Consider the following 19718-nt stretch of genomic DNA (forward strand, 5'->3'; position numbering starts at 1 on the left):
TTATTGTATAATTGAGATTTGCCAAGAGAATAGAACTTAAATGTTCTCACACAAAGAAAGGTTATGTGAGGTGATCAATATGTTAATTAACTCATGGGGAAGCCCTTCACAATGTTCATGAGTATCAAGTAATCACATCGTACACTTTAAATATCTTAACAGTTTTGTCAATTATACTGGAAAAAAATTTTTTTTTTTTATTAACAGGATTGCCTTTGAGGTTATTTTTAAAGTTTTGAGTTGTACAGCACTTGATTCTTTTGCTCCATTGTGGAAAGACCTCTCCAGCAATGATTACTTCAGAGTTACCAGTGTTACAGTAAGTATTGTAATTTCTTATTTTTTTCAATGTATGCATTTTTCTATATCAAAATGCTGTCTTTTATGAGACATACCAAATATGTTCTCTGATAGACAGTATGTTTGAATTAAAAGAACTAGTAGAGTGTATAATTAGCTTATCTATCCTTGGCCCATGCTATTGTAATGTCAATATATTCTGTGGTTTTGAACAAAAAAGATGTTACTGTGTTATATCAGAGGTCAGGGAACCTATGGCCCATGGACCAATTCTGGCATGCTGCCTGTTTCTGCAAATAAAGTGTTAATTGAAACAGAGCCACATTCATTCCTTTTTAGATCGTTTATGATTGCTTTTGTGCTACAAGTTGTGATGGAGAATTGATTGCTTATAAACCATATATATTTTGTTTGGCCAATTACAGAAAATGTTTGTAGACCTTTTTAAAAAAAAATTGTTTTCTTTTTTTATTGATTTTAGAGAGAGGAAAAGAGGGAGAGGGAGAGATAGAAACATCGATTGGCCGCCTCCTGCATACTTCCCAACTGGGGATCTGGCCCACAACCTGGGCCTGGGCCCCAACCGGAAATCAAACTGGTGACCTCTTGGTGCACAGGTCTATGCTCAGCCACTGAGTCACACCAGCCAGGCTGTTTGTAGACCTTTATCCTGTATCTCTAACATACCTCCCACCTCCCCCTTGTTTTCCTTGAGATAGTCGAGCTATTCTGGTTGCCAGAATACACACACACACACACACACACACACACACACACACACAGATATATATACTAATTGCAGTGTAATAGTCATTTGTTGGTAACCTTTTAAGCTGGCTATAGTTGGCAAAATTAGAAAACAAATTGTACTTTTCTCTTTTGTCAGTAAACTCTATTGTTCAAGGATAAATTAGTTTCACTAATGGGTCACATATTATACTTTGCAACCAACCAGAGCTTGTAGTTGCCCAGAGATTTCTATAAGCATCACACATCAGAAGCACCAGTGGATTCTGTTTACACAAGAGAAATACAAAACATAATATTTACATTCTAGTTAGTATCTTGACATGAAGATAAAAAATGCAAGTTTACCTTTATATCTAACTGGATGCTGCCACTTAGGTGTGTGACTATGGACAAGATATCAGGTTTTTATATCTTTTCTTTCCTCATATGTAAAATTGGAAAAATAATTGTCATAAGGTTTTTGTGCTTGTTTTATATAAACTGGCACACAGTATATGCTAAACATAGTCTATTTGAACTATAGTGAGTAAAAGCAGTAGGACTTAAACTGTTCTTTAGTAGAGATGAGTAAGATCAGCTAGATCAGGGATTGACAAACTATGTACTGCTAGTGATTTAGATGCCTGTTTTTAAGTATTACTGGACAACAGCCACATTTATTCATTTATATATTGTTTCTGGCCACATTCATGCTGTCATGCCAGAGTTGAGTAGTAGATATAGAAGAGATTTTAAGATCCCCAAAGACTAAAATATTTGTGTGTTGTGACCCGGGAATTAGATCAATATTATTTATAGTTTTAGGTACTAGATTACCTTTGAAGATTTGAAAGTAGGGAAGTAACATGATATAAGAACCTTATTGGCAACATTGTGTAGAATGGCTTGGACAAGGGAATTAGGAGAAGCAGGGAGATGAGATTAATCCAGGGAGTGGTGATTATGGGTAATAATCATGGAAAGAATGAGTAATAGAATTTTTATATTGAGGATACCTTAGGAGGATTTGTTACCTGATGGGAGGAAGAAGATTGACATGGCTCTAATAATTTGAGTAAGACAGGATAGTGGTGTGGTGACAGTAATAAATTTTATAACGACTTAAATCACGTGCATACATTAACTTAATAAATTGGTTAATTAGTGGTATTACCATGAGCAGAGAGCTAGAAATAAATCAGTATTGGTCTTAATTTTTACATGTGGTATTTGGTGAACTTGAGGTAGCATTCAAAAAAGCATGTTACACATGCAGTTAAAAATCTTGAGTTGCAGATGATCAGGTCTATTGATAATATATAGTTACTAATGTAGAATTTTGTGAAGAAGTTTTTGTTCATATTATCTGTACTTTTACAATGCCATGCTGCAGTCAGTTCGTACTGGCCTGAAGAGCTGAATATTAAATTTCTAGGAATTTTGTGACCCTAATTAAATGCAACATAGCCAATATAAAAATTTAAATCATACAAACTTAAATAATATTAAAAATAAAAGTAAAAATAGTCAAAGTTCATTACTTCCTAATTATTTTACATATTATTTTCTGTGTTTTTAGGTTTATATTTACATCTATTCAATCTAGATGATGGAAATACTTTGTTTGTTTTTATTGAATTTTTTTGGAGTGAGAAACATTGATGTGAGAAACATTGACTCCTTCCCCCCACACACACACACCCATTGGGGATTGAGCCCACAATCTGGGCATGTGCCCCAACTGGAAATTGAACTGGGACCTCTCAGTCCATGGGACCGTGCTCAATCCACTGAACCACATTGGTCAGGCTGGAAATACTTTGTAGTGGTGTACTATTGCTGTTCATTACTTCCCAATTCTGGTGATGTCACTTTAGTATTTTGAACTCACCTGTAGTGGAGATTACTTACATTATAAAAACCAGAAAATATGTAAATCAGGGTTCAATTTATTGTTTTGTCAGTTGTTTATAGATTCAGTAAGGTGATGGAAAAATTGTTAATAATGGAGATTAAACTTGTATCAGGTCTCTAGCCATTACATTATGATAGTACAAATAATTGAAGTATTCCAGTATTTGAGAACTATTATCCAATTTAGTAAAGAAGTTGTTTATACCATTGAACAATTATTTAAGTTTCAACAAATGTCTTTGTCATTTCACTTGCATTCTATTCATTTAGTTGAACAAAGGTATAAACCATCTTTCATGTCAAAACCCTATTTGTTCATCACTTGTAACCTTAGGTTAACTCTGAATACAAGAGTTTGGCAAAATCATTGAAATCATTATATGTGAATTTACCATAAAGAATATTAAGTATTTTATTATTGTTTGTAAATTGTGTGCTGTACATCCTTTATATTGATAACATTTCTAATAGTTTATGTGCATATATTTTATTTGAAGAGCCAATTGTTAAACGTTTATTAGCAAACAAGACTTTCATGACTTATAAAATGAGCAAAATTCTCCCCAAACCTTTATCTCTTCATGTTAAATAAATAGTCTTTTTCAGGTGTACTTTACGTATATACTGTGTATAACAGCTGCCATTTTCACAGTCATTTTGTCCTCTTTATTTCTCTATTTGGGAGCTTCATTTCACTCAGTGTTATGTGATATTAGACAAGGGAAGATAACATTTTTGATTTGCTAAAGTGGAAGTATAAATCACTTCTAAGCATCCATATAACCGGAAGTAAGGAAAGTAATGGAGCAAAACTGCATTGTATTTATGTATTAATTTGTTCACTAAAATAATATATCACATTTTGTAGGGATTCAACTAATGAAACTACTGCTCACTCTGATGCTGGCAGTGAACTTGAAGAAACAGAGGTCAAAGGAAAAAGAAAAAGGGGTCGTCCTGGCCGGCCTCCAGTATGTACTATGCTTGTCTTCTTTGTTTCTATAATGGTTACCAAGTAAAGCGTCTTGATAAAAGCTGTTTGTTAATTCTAGTACTGTTAATACTATTACTCACATACTAAAGATTCTTGGAAACTTAACTCCATAAATTGCCTTGGCAAGTGATCAGAAAAAGGATAATGGTTATAGTATATTTCTTGTTCTCCATGTTTCTCTTATAAGGAAATGGTAGTCTATGTGAAGGCATAGAGGTGATTAACTTGGAATGAGGTCTAGTTGGTAATGACTTCCCTGCTTTTTAGATGCAACTCTGATTTCTTGTGAGTGCCTATGTGCATTCTTTAGTAGTATTAGTTTGGGATTTGGGGCCAGTTTCAGAATATGTTCTCATTCATACATGAGAAGTTTTGAAGAGGTCGAAGTATTCTTACTTTGAGGGATATCTTTATGTATTTTGAGTATGCTTGTCATCATTTAATGTAAGGCAGCATAAGTTCTTAGAGCAAATAGTATGAATTTGTACTATTTTTTTTTTTATCCTCACCCAAGGATATTTTTCTTTTTATCTTCAGATAGAGTGGGACGGAGGGAGGGAGGGAGGGGGAGAGAGAGAGAGAGAGAGAGAGAGAGAGAGAGAGAGAGATCAATGTGAAAGTGACACATTGACTGGTTTCCTCCTGAAGGACCCAGACAAGGGCCGGGGATGAACCACAACCATGGTACGTGCCCTTGATGGGAATCAAACAAGAGACTCACTGGTCTATGGGCCGATGCTCTAACCACTGAGCGAAACTGGCCAGGGGAGGCTTGTACTATTCTATACTACTTTTTTTTTTTAATCCTTACCCGAGGACATTTTTCCACTTTTTATTCAGGTAAAGTGGGAGGGAGGGAGGGAGAGACATTGACATGAAAGGGACTCATTGAGTGGCTGCCACCCACACGACCAACCAGGGCCAGAGACAAACTGCATCCGAGGTACGCGCCCTTAGCGGGAACCGAACCCAGGTCTCTCCGGAACGCAGGCCGACTTTCTAACTGTTGAACCAAACCGGCCAGGGCTATTCTATACTACTTTTATGATGTGATTTGCCATGACCAGTTTTTATTCTCTTATATAAAAGTTCTTATTGTAGAATATTTCAACCTCTCTTTTAGGAGACAGAATAGTATAATGAACCTTTCATGTAACCATTACCCAGATATAACTTACTGAGTTATGGCCAATCTTGTTTTATCTCTCTACCCCTTCTTTCCTTCCCTTGTTATTTTGAAGGTCTTCCTAGACATCATTCCATCTGTAACTATTTTAAAATATACTACTAAAAGATAAGGCTTTACTTTCTCTTTCTCTCTCCCTTTTTTAAAAAATATTGTTTCTTTATTGATTTTAAAGAGGAAGGGGGATGGAGAGAGAGAGAAAACACTGGTGAGAGGAAACATCGATCAACTGCACTGTGCAAGCCCCCTACCAGGGATCTGGCCCACAACCTGGGCATGTGCCCTGACCGGGAATCAAACTAATAACCTCTTGGTGCATGGGTCAATGCTCAACCGGTGAGCCATACCAGCTGGGCTCTCTCTCTTTTTGTAAACACCACCCCAATATCATTATCATGTCCCAAGGTTATCTATCTATCCTCACCCAAGGATATTTTTTCCATTGATTTTATTTTATTTTTTAGAGAGTGGGAGGGAGGGAGAGGGAGAGAAACATTGATGTGAGAGATATATATCAATCAGTTGCCTCCTGCATGCGCCCTGATCAGTGCATAGATCAAACCTGCAACCCAGATACATACCCTTGACCAGGAATCAAACCCACGACCCTATGGTGCGAGGGCCAATGCTCTAACCAGTGGGAAACACTGGCTAGGGCCCAAGGTAACAGTATTTTATTAACATCATCAAATAACCAATTTCAAGTTTACAGTCATTTAATAAATGTTATCACTTTTTAAATAAGTTTGTTAGTTTGAATTATGACACTAATAGGATCTACCTATTGTAATTGATGATTATGTTATGTAACCAGTTGTTTTATATACATCTATCCTTTGTAGTGACTTGGGTTTTTTTTTTTTTTTTTTTTTTTTTTTATGTGTTTGCTATTCCATCAGTATTTATCTGTAGTATAACTTCATAACCTTTACTTTTCCAGGACAGTCTTTTTTTTTTTTTTTTTTTTGTAAAGGTGAGAAGAGTAACTTCTACCATTTTCTCTACACTTGCTTTTATCCTCCACCTTTATTTAAAGGGAATAAAAATTATGCAGGAAAAGACATACATTGTAACCACTCTTTTTTTTTTATCCTCACTCAAGGACATTTTTCCATTTTTTGTTCAGATAGAGTGGGAGGGGGAGAGAGAGAGAAACATCAACGTGTAAGGGCCACATCGAGTGGTCGCCACCCGCACAACACAACCAGGGTCGGGGACAAACTGCAACCGAGGTACGTGCCCTTAGTGGGAACCGAACCCAGGCCTCTCTGGACCGCAGGCTGACACTCTAACCGCTGAGCCAAACCGACCAGGGCTGTAATCACTCTTTATAATCCTTAATTTTGTAGAAATATTTGGTGGTACAACATTTTTTTTTACAAAATCATTTTGAGAAAAGTGAAAGAGTCTTGCACTTAGAAGCTGGAGGCAGTTCTAGCTTCCCTTATTACTATATGATTTTTCTGAGACTTTAGGCAAATTACATTGCTTTTTCTAGGATTCACGGATTGTAGGATAAAAATTAGAAATTAGACCAAACTTATTTGAAGGTAGGAGAATGAACTTGCCTACATGATTGCTTACTTAAGTTTGTAATAGGTACATAACACATATTCATTTCATGTTTATAAAAATTGAAAAAATGTTGACCAGGAGAGGATAGTAACATTCTAAAGACTTGGGTTAGTTAGACTTAGTCTATTGTTTTCACACTTGTTAATTCACATGGCTCTCTACAGTTCCACCTGATCCAGGTCTGTGTCTTGATCTGAGAAACAACAGGACTTCCTGAGTTTTTACTCTGGACTTTGCACTGAGCTGATGATTTTTATGCCACTTAATCCTCACACCAATACTATGGAAATAGGTCTTATATGCAGCTAATGAATTACGAGATAAAAGTAGAAGGTGGTAACTGCCCTAAGGTAATTTGTCACAGGCTTATTTGTTGTAGTATTATTTGTAAGACTAAAATATTCTAACTCCCAAATATGCCTCAGTTCCTGTTCTGAAAATTGCTTGGATATTTTGTTTTCTTAATTAAAAAAATTTTTGTTGTTGATTGGTTTTAGAGAGAGAGGAAGTGAGAGAGAGAGAAACATCAATTTGTTGTTTACTTACTTACGAATTCATTGGTTGATGCTTACATGTGCCCTGACTGTGGATGGAACCCACAATCCTGGTGTCTGGGATGGCACTCTAACCAACTGAACACCTGGCCAGGGCTTTCTTGTAGATCTTCTATCAACTGGCTCCATTTTGAACAATTCTAAGTTTTGACTGATACACACTTTTTGTATAGCTATTTTAGTACTATTTATACTTTTGAAGTAGACTTCATGGGTTTCTGGTTTCATTCATTTGTTCAGTCAAATGAAAACAAATAGTATAAGGAATTTCTGATTTGGGCAGTATTGTTTTCCATTTGTAAGTTCTTTGGGGGAATCTCATTTTTGATATTTCATTTTGGTATACTATTATTTCAGAGACTTTTGTTTCTTATTAAACCACCCATATTTTTTTTAGTTGTAATTCATATTTGTTATAGCTCTCTACCCAAATAATTAGTGATTTCTAAGTAAACACTATATATAATGTCATGTTTCTACTATGTGATTGCGTTAACAAACATTGGACATCATTTTCTCTGCACACACTGCTTTTTTGGTGATCACATCCAATCTCATGACTTAAAATACCATATCTAATCTTTTGTCACTTAGATTTATATCTCCAGCCTGGACTCTAGACTCATAACCAAATGTTTGTTGAACATCTTCATTTAGATATTTAATGTGCCAAAGATGTTTTATTTATTTATTTATTTTTAACTTTAATTAATTAATTTATTTTTGTTAAGATGTTTCTCCTTTTCCTCCCACTGATTCTCCCGTCTTCCTCCCTCCCTGCCCTGTCCCCAGCTTTGTTGTCCATGTCCATTGTTCGTGCATACATGCATATAAGTTCTGTGGTTTATCTCTCCCTCACCACCCCCTCTTCTGAAGATTGTCAGTCTGTACCCTACTTCCACATCTCTGGGACTACCCCATTCCTCAGACTGTTATGTTCCTTATATTCCACAATTAAGTGAGATCATATGATACTTGTCTTTCTCTGTTTGGCTTGTTTCGCTTAGGATAATACTTTCCAGGTCCCTCCATGCTGTCTCAAAGGATAAGAGATCTTTCTTTCTTACAGCTGCATAGTACTCCATTGTGTACATGTACCACAGCCTTTTTATCCATTTGTCTACTGATGGACATTTGGGCTGTTTTCAGATCTTAACTATTGTAAATAGTGCTGCTATGAACATGGAGGTACATAAATTCTTTCTGATTGGTGTTTCAGGCTTCTTAGGGTATATTCCTAGAAGTGGGATCACTGGGTCAAATGGAAGTTCAATTTTTAATTTTTTGAGGTAACACCATACTGTTTTCCATAGTGGCTGCACCAGTCTGCATTCCCACCAGCAGTGTACTAGAGTCCCCTTTTCTCCACACCCTCACCAACACTTGTTTGGTGATTTGTTGATGGCAGGCCAAAGATGTTTTAAATACCAAACTCCCAAGCTTCCTATTCCCCTGCCCACCTCTCTTCTATATGGCCACTTCATCCCTCTGACTGCTCGGGCTATAAATATTATAGTCATCTTTGACTCTGTCTTTCTCAGCCTGTACCCAAATCTATCAGCAAATCCTGTCCACTTGATTTGCAAATAGCATCAATTATTTAAGCCATCATCATATACTTTTGCTCAAATCTATCAAGCTTGCTCCTTGTCTCAGGACCTTCTGTTTCATCTTTTCATTGAGGCCTCCTCTAAATATGGTGTTTAAAATCGCAAATCCTAACTCCTATGCAATGGGAATTACAATGCGCGTGCGCTTTCTCTCTCTCTCTCTCTCTCTCTCTCTCTCTCTCTGTGTGTGTGTGTGTGTGTGTGTGTAAGCAAGGGAGGGGGGAGAGATTTCTCATTTCTTTATAGCACTACTAACATCTAACATAGTATATATTTTATTTACTTATTGTTTGTCTCCCCCTACAAGAAGTTAAGCTGTATGAAGGTGGCGGTGTTTATCCTTTTTTCCCCCCCTCTTTTACTGGTATATACCAGTATCTGACTTTTTAGTACATGTATATTAAATGAATGGGGTGTAATTTTGTTAAATTGCCACTCTTTTCTTTTTTCTTGATGTTTAAGTTTCTCTTTATTTTGAAATAATTTCAGACACAGGAGAATTACAAGAATGCAGATTGTCCAAATGTTAACATTTTACATTTGTTTTATCATTTTTCTATGTATATACACATATACATATATATTATTTATATAATATAATATATAAATATATACCTCTTATTATTTTGAACTGTTTGAGAGTAAGTTGCAGACATGATGCCACTTTACTCCTAATGCTTTAGTATGAATTTCCTTAAAATCAAGAACATTGTCATACTCAGCCACAGAACAATTTTGAAACTCAGGAAAATAATGGTGATGTAATACCGACCTTATCTATACACTTCATTCAGATTTTGGCAGTTGTTTGAATAATGCCCTAAGGAAAAGGTGTGTGTGGGGGGGTGGGGGCGCACACACGTTAAAATGCCCTGGCCAGTTTGACTTGGCAGTTAGAACATTGGCCTGTGAACCGAAGGGTCGTGGATTCGATTCTTGGTTAAGGGTGCATACCTGGGTTGCAGATTTGATCCCTAGCCCCAGTCAGGGTCATGTGGGAGGTTGCAGATTCAGTCCCCAGCTTTGGTCACGGTTATGTGGGAGGCAACCAACAGATAATTCTCCTCTCTCTTCCCTTCCCACCTGCTTTCCACTCTCTCTAAAAATCAATGGAAAAAATTTCTGCGGTTAGGATTAAAAAATAAAATATAAAAGTAAATAAAAATGGAGTTGTTTAGTCAAAAGGTATGCCATATGTTTGAAAGTTTTTAATGTGTCTTACTGGTTTGCCTTTCACAAAGCATAATATGTGGCATTGCTTATTGGACCTTTGCTTGTACTGATTGTTAAATCTTTACTAATTTCTGAGTGGTGCAAAATTTAATCAATATGTTCTGAAATATTGATCATTTGTGTTTCTTTTCTGAATTGCCTATTTATCATTTCCTATACCACTTTTTATTTTTATTTGTCTAAGAAACAAACTTTCTTTATAAAATGAGTTTTGTAGTTTAAGCCTATTTACCTTTATGGTCAAGTTTTTGAAATGTATTTATCAGTGGACTTGTATCCCCTCTTTTTTATCATGTTAGCTTTGCTTTATTTTTTTAAATTTTTATTTAGTATTTCTTCCACAGACTAGTTTTCAGTTCTGACTTTCTTAATTTTGTGAAAACATACCATAATTTTTCCAGAAGCCTATAATTAAAATGTGAGTCACTATTAAATTTCCTCCTCCAAAGTTCCTTCTCCTCTCTACTATATCTAAAGAGATTCCAGATCTGATGAAATTTTATTTCAGTGTCTTCGTCATTTTCTTTTATTATCTCTCTACCTTTTTATTGTTTTTGTTTTTCCTTTAATCCTTTTAAATACTTCCAGGTTGCCCTAGCTAGTTTAGCTCAGCATTGGCCCTTGGACCATGTACCTCAATTGCGGTTTGTCCCTAGCTCTTGTAGGGGTTGTGTGGGAGGCAACCAGTCCATGTGTCCTGTCCCTCTTATGTCGATGTTTCTCTCTCTCTCTGTTATCCCCCCCTCTCTTTTTCCCCCACTCTCCCACTCTATCTGAAGATAAATAGAAAAATATCCTCGGGTGAGGATTTTAAAAAATTAAATAAATACTGCCACATTGACTTTTTATTTTATTTTAATTGACTTTTAGAGAGAGGAAGAGAGAGACAGAAACATTGGTTGCCTCCTTCATGCACCCCAACCTGGGATTGAACCCTCAACATGGGTATGTTTCCTAACTGGGAATAGAACCCACCATCTTTTGATGTAGAGGATGAGACTCCAACTAACTGAGCCACACCAGCCAGGGCACCAGATTGACCTTTTCAAAAACATGTTCCCATAGCAAGAAGTGTCTTTTTGTTGTGGAGAATGTTTTTCTGACTTACCATATACCTAATATTTTATTGTCTCCCTACTCATAAATGTTCATTCAGTCAGATACATATTTTTGTCCTTCTGCACATGTGCTTTCTCACTTCTACACCTTAATCTATGGTATTTTTTCTCTCTGGGAATACTTGTTTCCTAAATTCTATTTATGCTAATCTTACTAATTTTTCTAATCCATTAAGTTTCAACTTGAAGCTTCTTTCTCCTGTGAAACTTTCCCTGGTTACCAGTCACTGAAATAATCTTTCCCTGATTACCAGTCACTGAAATAATATTTTCCTTCATAAAGTCTTTTCAACACTTGTCTTGAACCAAAGTTCTATGAAAAGTATTTTTTTATATACTATAGTTTTTATATTGGAGTTATTTGTGTTTCTGTTTTTTTTCTAATTATATGTATGTAAAGATTTTGCATTAAGCTATCCAGATATGTATATGTACATTATTTGTAAAAGGTAGGGGTTATTTCATATTTATAACTTATGAATAAATTCAGGTAAGGCACAAAGGTAAAGAAAGTTGGTGTATCTGTGTCTCTTAAAGCTTGTAGAAAAGTCATTGCTCATTCAGACTGCAGTGCATTCTATTCAGAGCTTTGGGAGAGAGTAATTTTGAATAGTTAATTTTCCTATACTGCATTGCTAACTTTAACTTAAAATTGTTTACCAGAAGTGTAGGCACACATTTTAATTAGGTAGTATATTGTTGTAATAAAACATTTGTCCTAAAGATTGATCAAAACTCTGACAGTAGATTGCAACATTTTCACAAAGATGCAATGAAGGGTGTATATCTTTGTGATTTCCTGAACATATTGTCCATAAAATTCATTTTGTAATAGGTTGAGTTGGGGTTTATTTCAGGTAGTTTTGTTTTTCTACATATACTTTTTTTTAATCCTCACCTGAGGACTTTTCCTTCATTTTTGTTCAGATAGAGTTGGGGTGGGGGGGGGGAGAAACATCGACCTGAAAGGGGCACATCGAGTGGCTGCCTCCTGCATGACCCCAACCAGGGCCAGGGATGAATTGCAACTGAGATACGTGCCCTTGACTGGAATAGAACCCACAACTCATTGGTCCATGGGCCGACACTCCAACCACTGAGCCAAACCGGCCAGGGCTACAGATACTTAACATCTTTTTTCCCCTACTGTTTGCCTTGAATTAGCTACAGCAATGAACACATAACCCTAGTGTTGGTATTACTAACCACATGGACCATAGAAATCTTTTTTACACTTGTTTATGAGAAAGAACACACAAGCATTTCTCTTCCACTGCCAATTGACAAAATTGTATTAAGATGTTGAAAAATATGTCTTAAGTACTATAAGCTCTTTGAAAGCCATGTGTTGTGCTACATGCAAAGATTGATATTTTTTTGTATGTGTGTGTCTGGTACATAGTAACTGCATGATAAATGAAGAAAAAAGTTTTGTTGCCTGAGCAAAAAAATTTGTTTCCTAATGCCTTGTAGTCTGTAAATTGAATCAATTTGAGTTTGCTCATAATTCGATACAGGTTATGCATATTTGGTAGTAATACCCCATAAGTGTCATTTGCGCACGGATTCTGAAAGGTAGAATAAGTGAAACTCCATGAGTCAAAACATAGGAACTAGACATAGAAACAAAACATAGAAATTAGGTTGAGGCAGTTATTTGGGAAGAGTTCCACTTACTATTAATGAAAGAAAGATTTCCTAGGTTGGGAGTAGTTCGGGTAGTTGGAATAAGCTGATCTTGTTCCACCAGGGAGACTATGTCTCTTGGATCAGTAAGCATTTAAAGATCTGTACCGAGTTTAGATCTATGCTAGAGCTAGTGTATATGTAGTCTGGCAGCCTATTGTGGGGACCCTACTAGTGGATTCAAGGATTTGACTTCAGTCCCTGGAGTCATCGGATAATAGTAGGACAGGACTAGCTCAAGAGGAACTGAGTTCCTGAGTAGATTACCAAGGTATTATTAACCTGAAATTAAGGCAAAGACTCGGTTGTTAAGGTGGCACAATATGAGAACTGGACCAACTAAGCAAGTTTGACATAGAACATCATCCATTTCTTTCATTTGAGAGTACCCTTTGGTCCTTGTCCAGGAATAGGGAGTATACGTGACCAGAAAAGTATAGGGAGGGGAACTTGGCAAGTCACAAGTAATTAAAGGGTTATGTATGTATTATTACTGTCTGAAATAATACACAATTCTTAATTTTTAAGTCCCCCATACATTCCTGCTGATACCCCCAACCCCCAAACAAACATGTGATTTGAGTGGGATAAATATAGCTAATGTCTGAGACAGGAATTATTCTCAGGAATGCAAAAATTGGACCCCTTGGGTATAAGCTTAAGATTGAATGTATCCTCTTATGATCTTCTCTCTTCCTTATTCTTTTTTAATAGTGACAGTTTTTCTGAACATCAGTTTTCAGTTTATCTTTCTGCATCTTTCCTGTATATTACTGTCTGGATTTGTACTAGGAAAGCCACTCTTCTGATAATGGGGATAAAATATAGATAGACTCGAGATGAGATGAAATGAATTTTTTATTTTTATTTATATTTTTTTGCCCCATTTAAAACTAGTGCTAAAAGGCTTTCAGGTATTAGAATTATGGTTTATTTTCCTTTTACACACACAAACATTCATAGACATGCACAAGCTTATTTGTTGTAGTGTTATTTGTAATAATAAAAGATCTGAAACAAAATAAATGTCCATCAATAGATTAATGGCTAAGTAAATTAATATACATCTCTGCAGTGGAACACTGAAGCTTGCAGAAAAGAATGACATTTCTCTAGGTCTTGCTGTAAATTGACTACAAAATAGGTTGACTGTGCAAAAGTAACAGTATAATAGATATTTGCAAATATATTTGTGATTTTTTTCCTCAGTTTTTTTATTCTGTTGAAATATATATAAGATTTAACCAACTTAATCATTTTGAAGTGTCCAGTTCAGTGGTATGAAATACACTCATAATGTTGAAGTATCACCACTATTCATTTTAATCTTTTTTGTAATCCTCACCTGCGGATATTTTTTCCCCCATTTATCTTCAGATAGAGTAGGGGAGAGAGAAAAACATTGATGTGAGAGAGACATATCAATTGGTTGCCTCCTGCACGACTCTGACCAAAACAAGGAACCTAACTGCAACCGAGGTACGTGCCCTTGGCAGGAATCGAACCTGCGACTCTTTGGTGTGCAGGCCAGTGCTCTAAGTGCTGAGCCAAATGGTCCAGGGCATCATCTTCATTTTTTAGTACTGAAGCTCTATATCTAATAAACAATAGCTTCCTATTCTCTCCTCCCCTTAGTTAACTCTGGCATCCACCATTCTACTTTTTGTCTCTATGATTTTGACCTAAGTACTTGGTATAAGTGAAATCATACAGTATTTCTCTTCTTGTGATTAGCTTGTCACTTAGCATAATGTCCTCAAGATTCATCCATGTTGTAGCATGTGTCAGAATTTCCTTCTGTTTTAAGGCTGAATAACTAGTGTACGTGTTTAGCACATTTGCTTATCTATCCACTGATGGACATTTGGATTGCTTCCAGGTTTTAGCTATTATGAATAATGTTGCTAGGCACAGGGTATACAAATATCTGTTGAGACTCTGCTTTTTCAGTTCTTTTGGATATATACCCAGATGTGTAAATTGCTGGTTCATATGGTAATTCTGTTTTTCTACCATGCTACTACCCACAATAACTGTACTATTTTACATTCCCAGCAACTGTATGCAAGAGTTCCCATTTTTCTAAATTCTACCTAAGACTTATGTTCTCTTTTTTTGGTAATAGCCATCGTAATAGGTGTAAGGTGGCATCCCATTGTAGTTTTGGTTTGCATTTCCCTATTGATTTAGTGATACTGAGCATCTTTTCATGTACTTATTGGCTATTTGTCTATTTCTTTAGTGTCTATTCAAGTAAATTCTTGACCCATTTTCTAATCTGTTGTTTGTTTTGTTGTTGAGTTTTATGAGTTTTGTATGTATTCTGGGTATTGGTTTCTTAATCAGATATATGATTTGCAAATACATTCTCCTATTCGATGGGTTTTGTTTTTTTTTTTTACTCTTTCTCTAATGAATTGTATTGACATTCTTGTAAAGAAATTATTTAACCATGTATGCAAGGGTTTCTGGACTCTCTATTCTTTCCCATTGGTCTATGTTTCCTTTAAGTTGCATATAGTTTTGATTACTATTGCTCTGTAGTAAGTTTTGCAATCAGGAAGTGTGTGTCCTTCAGTGTTATTCTTTATTCAAGATTGTTTTGGCTATTTAAAATCCTTTGAGCCCTGACCAGTTTGGCTCAGTGGTTGGAGCGTTGGCCTGCGGACCAGAGAGTCCTGGGTTTGGTTCCCGCTAGGGGCACGTACCCAAAAAATAAATAAATACATAAATACTCGATGTGTCCTTTCACGTCAATGTCTCCCCTCCCCCCTTCCTCCTCCTCCTCTCTCCCTCCCACTCTATCTGAACAAAAAATGGAAAAATGTCCTCGGGTGAGGATAAATAAATAAATAAAAATAATAAAATCCTTTGACATTTACTATGAATTTTATTTTATTTATATTTTGTTAATCCTCACCCAAGGTTATTTTACCATTGATTTTTAGGTAGAGTGGAAGGTAGGGAGGGAGAGAGAAAGACACAGAGAAACATCTGTGTGAGAGATACACATCAATTGTTTGTCTCCTGCACAATCCCAACCTGGGTCGGAAATCGAACCTGCCACCCAGATTTGTTCCCTTAACCGGGAATTGAACCCTAGACCCTTAGGTTCATGAGCCGGCATTTGAACCACTGATCCAAACTGGCCATGGCTTTTCTGTTCATTTTAAATGGGTTTTTCTATTTATGCAACAAGGTCATTGGGATTTTGATAGAGATTGTATTGAATCTGTTGATCACTTTAGGTGGTATTGACATCTTAACAATACTGAGTCTTCCAATTCATGTACATGGGATGGGTTTCCATTTATATAGGTCTGAAATTTTTTTGCATTTTTTTTATTATGTTTAACTGTCTCTAGATGGACATATAAGAGTGAATAATATGTCATTCAGGACTTACACATTATAAGACAAGATACCATTCTACATCTGTTAGAATGGCTGAAATCCAAAAACCTGACAATACCAATTTAATGGCAAGGATGTAAAGCAACAGGAACTCTCATTTTTTGCTGGTTAGAAGACAAATGATATAGTCACTTTAGAAGATAGTTGGGCAGTTTTACCATATGATTCAGTAATCGTCTTCCTAAATGTTTATACTACTTTGAAAATTATGTCAACACAAAACCCTGCATGTGAATGTGTATAGCAGCTTTATGCCTAATAGCCAAAAATGGTGACTGAGATATCCATCATTAGGTAAATGGATGATAAAATGTGGCACATCTATACAATGGATTATTATTATTATTATTATTGGTTAATCCTCACCTGAGAATATTCTTCCAATGATGTTTAGATAGAGTGAATGGAGGAAGGAAAGGAGGGAGTGGGGGGGGGGAGAGAGAGAGAAAGGAAGGAAGGAAAGAAAGGAAAGGAAGAAAAAAGAAAAGAAAAGAAAAAAATATTCATGTGAGAGAGACACATCCATTGGTTGCCTTCCACATGACCCTGACCAGGGCTGGGGATCAAACTTGCAACCCAGGTATGTGCCCTTGACCAGAAATCAAACCTGTGACCCTTTGGTCCGCAGTCTGACACTCTAACTGCTGAGCCAAACTGGCCAGAGCAACAATGGAATATTAATTACAAATAAAAAGAAGTTTGCTGTTTAGCCACAGGAATACATGGATAACTCTTAAATGCAAGTTGTTAAAGTGAAAGATGCCAGTCTGAAAAGGCTACATACTGTGTAAATTCAATTATGTGACTATCTGTAAAACAAATTATAGTGAAAAAAATACTTTTAGTGTTTGTCAGTGGGAAATGGGAGGTTTAAATGGGTGAAACACAGGGATTTTTTTAAAGTGGTGAAACTTTTTTCTGTGATACCAGAATCATGCATACAAAACACTATGTATTTGTTAAAACCCATTGAACTTTACAGAGAAATAGTGAACTTTATGAATATAGATTGTTTAAAATACACACACACACACACACACACACACACACACACACACACAGATGGTAATATGTCAAACGGACATAGGAGCCAACTGAAGTTCTCCCAATGGCCAAAGCTGAAATAAGTTGAATGACAAAATTAGAGTGTTGGAATTACAATCTAATGTTAAAAAAAAAAAATGTTGATTAACCCACATTAGTATAAGTGAGCATAGACAAATCTCCCATTCTGAAGGATTTCAAATAATATGTGTAAATATTTCTCCTCGAAGTGGAGTATAATTTCCCATCCCTTAAATGTGGGTGCACCTAGCGACTTGGTTCCATAAGGGTACAGTATGGAAAATTGAGGAAAAGTAACTTTACAGTGGAGAAACCAGACAAACATCACCTCAGCCAACTGATTAAAGTCAACAGTAACAATGATAAGTCATGTTGGTCGTATGTACTGTTGATAAGAGGAATTTAAAAATAACACTTTATCTTTCATATTATCTTTCCCAAACCAGCAATTCCAGTCTGGTCATGAAAAAACAACAGACAAATCTAGATGAGAAGCACTGTACAAAATTCCTGACCAGTAATTTCTCAAAACTGTCATGGTCACCAAAAATCAGAAAAATCTAAAAACTCACAGCTAAGGGGAGTGTATTTATTCTGTGTGGAGTCCTGAAAAATAAAAAGTTCATTAGGCAAAAACTAAGAAAATAGGAAGTATGGACTTTTGTTAATGTATGATAATTGGTTCATTAATTGTAACAAATGTATCATACAAATGGTAAGGTGTTAATAGGATAACTGGATTGATGTATATAGTAAGTCTGTACTGTCTTCACAATTTTTTTTTTTTTTTTTGTAAATCTAAAACATCTGAATAATGTAAATAAATAAGCAGTAAACTCATTATGTGTAAATCCACACACAAGCATGGTTGTAAGGCTGTTTATTAAAAGGAGTGAAAGAGTACTAAGAACACAGGCATAGAAAATGAAGGGAACAGGTACTGTAAGTGGGGAGAGAAGCCCCTCCATGCTATGCTTTGTAGTGTTCCTTCAGTGCCCTCTAGTTACAAAGCCTAACACTACAGCAGATGACAACAGAGAAATGTTTACAGGGTTCAGCTCCAGCATCATAAAGTGGGACAAATAAGGGTGGATTTGGAGGTGAGGGGCAATAAGTTAAAAACTGAATAGGCCATTATGAAAGTGAATTAAATCATTCAAAAAAGAATATAAATATTGAGAAGAATAGCAGATGCTCAAGAGAGATAAGGAATATAGGGAGGGAAAAGGTATCTGAAACGAAAGGAAGAAATCTCGTGGCCTTTTGAGAGGTTTAACAAATGTCTATTACATTTAACAACATTCTTTTTATTGATGAGTTTGGCAACACAGCAACCATGAAAAGTTTATATATGGATGAAATTTATGGGAATAATAGGGACTGCAAGCAAGTCTATCAAATTACCCTTTACTCTAAAGGTGAGACATAATGTGGTAGTGTTGAATTTTTTTTTTTTTTTGAGAGTGTATTTATTAACGCTGGGGATAGTGAAACAAGGAATGGATTAGGGTAGAGAAGGAAGCTTTAATAAATGTACTCTCAAAATCACCTGTACTCATGATGTAAAATCTTTCCTGCATGAAGTCAAGAACCCACACACTAAGGCTGGCCCAAGGCAGACCTGTTCCAGGCCAGGACCCTTTCTGGCAACATCTAGAAACTTTATAAGAAGTGAACCATGCTGAGCTTGGGGACTCACTGAGAAGTAAAAGTCACAGTGAAAGAAGTTAGAAATTGTGGGGCTGCTGTTAGCTTGCCGAAAAGTCAGAGAAAGGCGTTCTTGGAGATAGGTTCTGGGGTTAGCCCAGGATGAGCTGCCGCTTCCCACTGGCCCCCTGGTTGCAAATCTCATGGGGACCCTTAAAGTTTAGTAGGAAAATGTAAAGATGCACCCCTAGAGGGAAGAAAGGCATAGGCTTGTTCCCGAGAGAGCCTGCCTGAATATTTTTTTAACTGGGGGGTGTGAGCCCTGGCTGTGTGAAGCTCAGTTGGTTAGAGCATCTTCGTGATATGCCAAGGTTGCTGGTTTGATCCCCAGTCAGGACACACACAAGAATCAGCTAGACAATGCGTGGATGGGCAACAGATCAATATTTCGCTCTCCCTCTCTCTTCTCTCCTTTCTCTTGCGTGCTCTCTTTCTCTCTCTCTCTCAAAGAAGAAAAAAAATTTAAAAATTGGAGCATGAGATGGGATGTTAATTGAAGAATGTAAACTCTATCAAACCAGGAATGTTTACTTTGTTTATTTCCATATCTCCAGTACCTAGAATGGTTCCAAATATAGTCAGTGTATATTTCTTGCATGACTGACTAAGAAATACTTAGGCACTTAAGTAGAG

The 19718-nt window shown here is 36.2% G+C and overlaps 1 protein-coding gene across 5 annotated transcripts in view; it reads left to right on the forward strand.

Annotated features, from left to right (window-relative positions):
• The window catches only part of STAG1 (stromal antigen 1), a 400292-nt gene that overhangs the window by 109105 nt on the left and 271469 nt on the right, over positions 1-19718 (forward strand). For all 5 annotated transcript variants that reach the window (XM_036266503.1, XM_036266505.1, XM_036266501.1 and 2 more), the window contains exons 2-3: positions 208-319; positions 3812-3914. In XM_036266503.1, the coding sequence (XP_036122396.1) occupies positions 291-319; positions 3812-3914 (132 nt within the window). In that variant the 5' untranslated portion in view covers positions 208-290. The remainder of the gene's footprint in view (positions 1-207; positions 320-3811; positions 3915-19718) is intronic.

The sequence above is a fragment of the Molossus molossus genome, unplaced genomic scaffold (genome assembly GCF_014108415.1).
Source record: "Molossus molossus isolate mMolMol1 unplaced genomic scaffold, mMolMol1.p scaffold_m16_p_18, whole genome shotgun sequence".
NCBI lineage: Eukaryota > Metazoa > Chordata > Mammalia > Chiroptera > Molossidae > Molossus > Molossus molossus.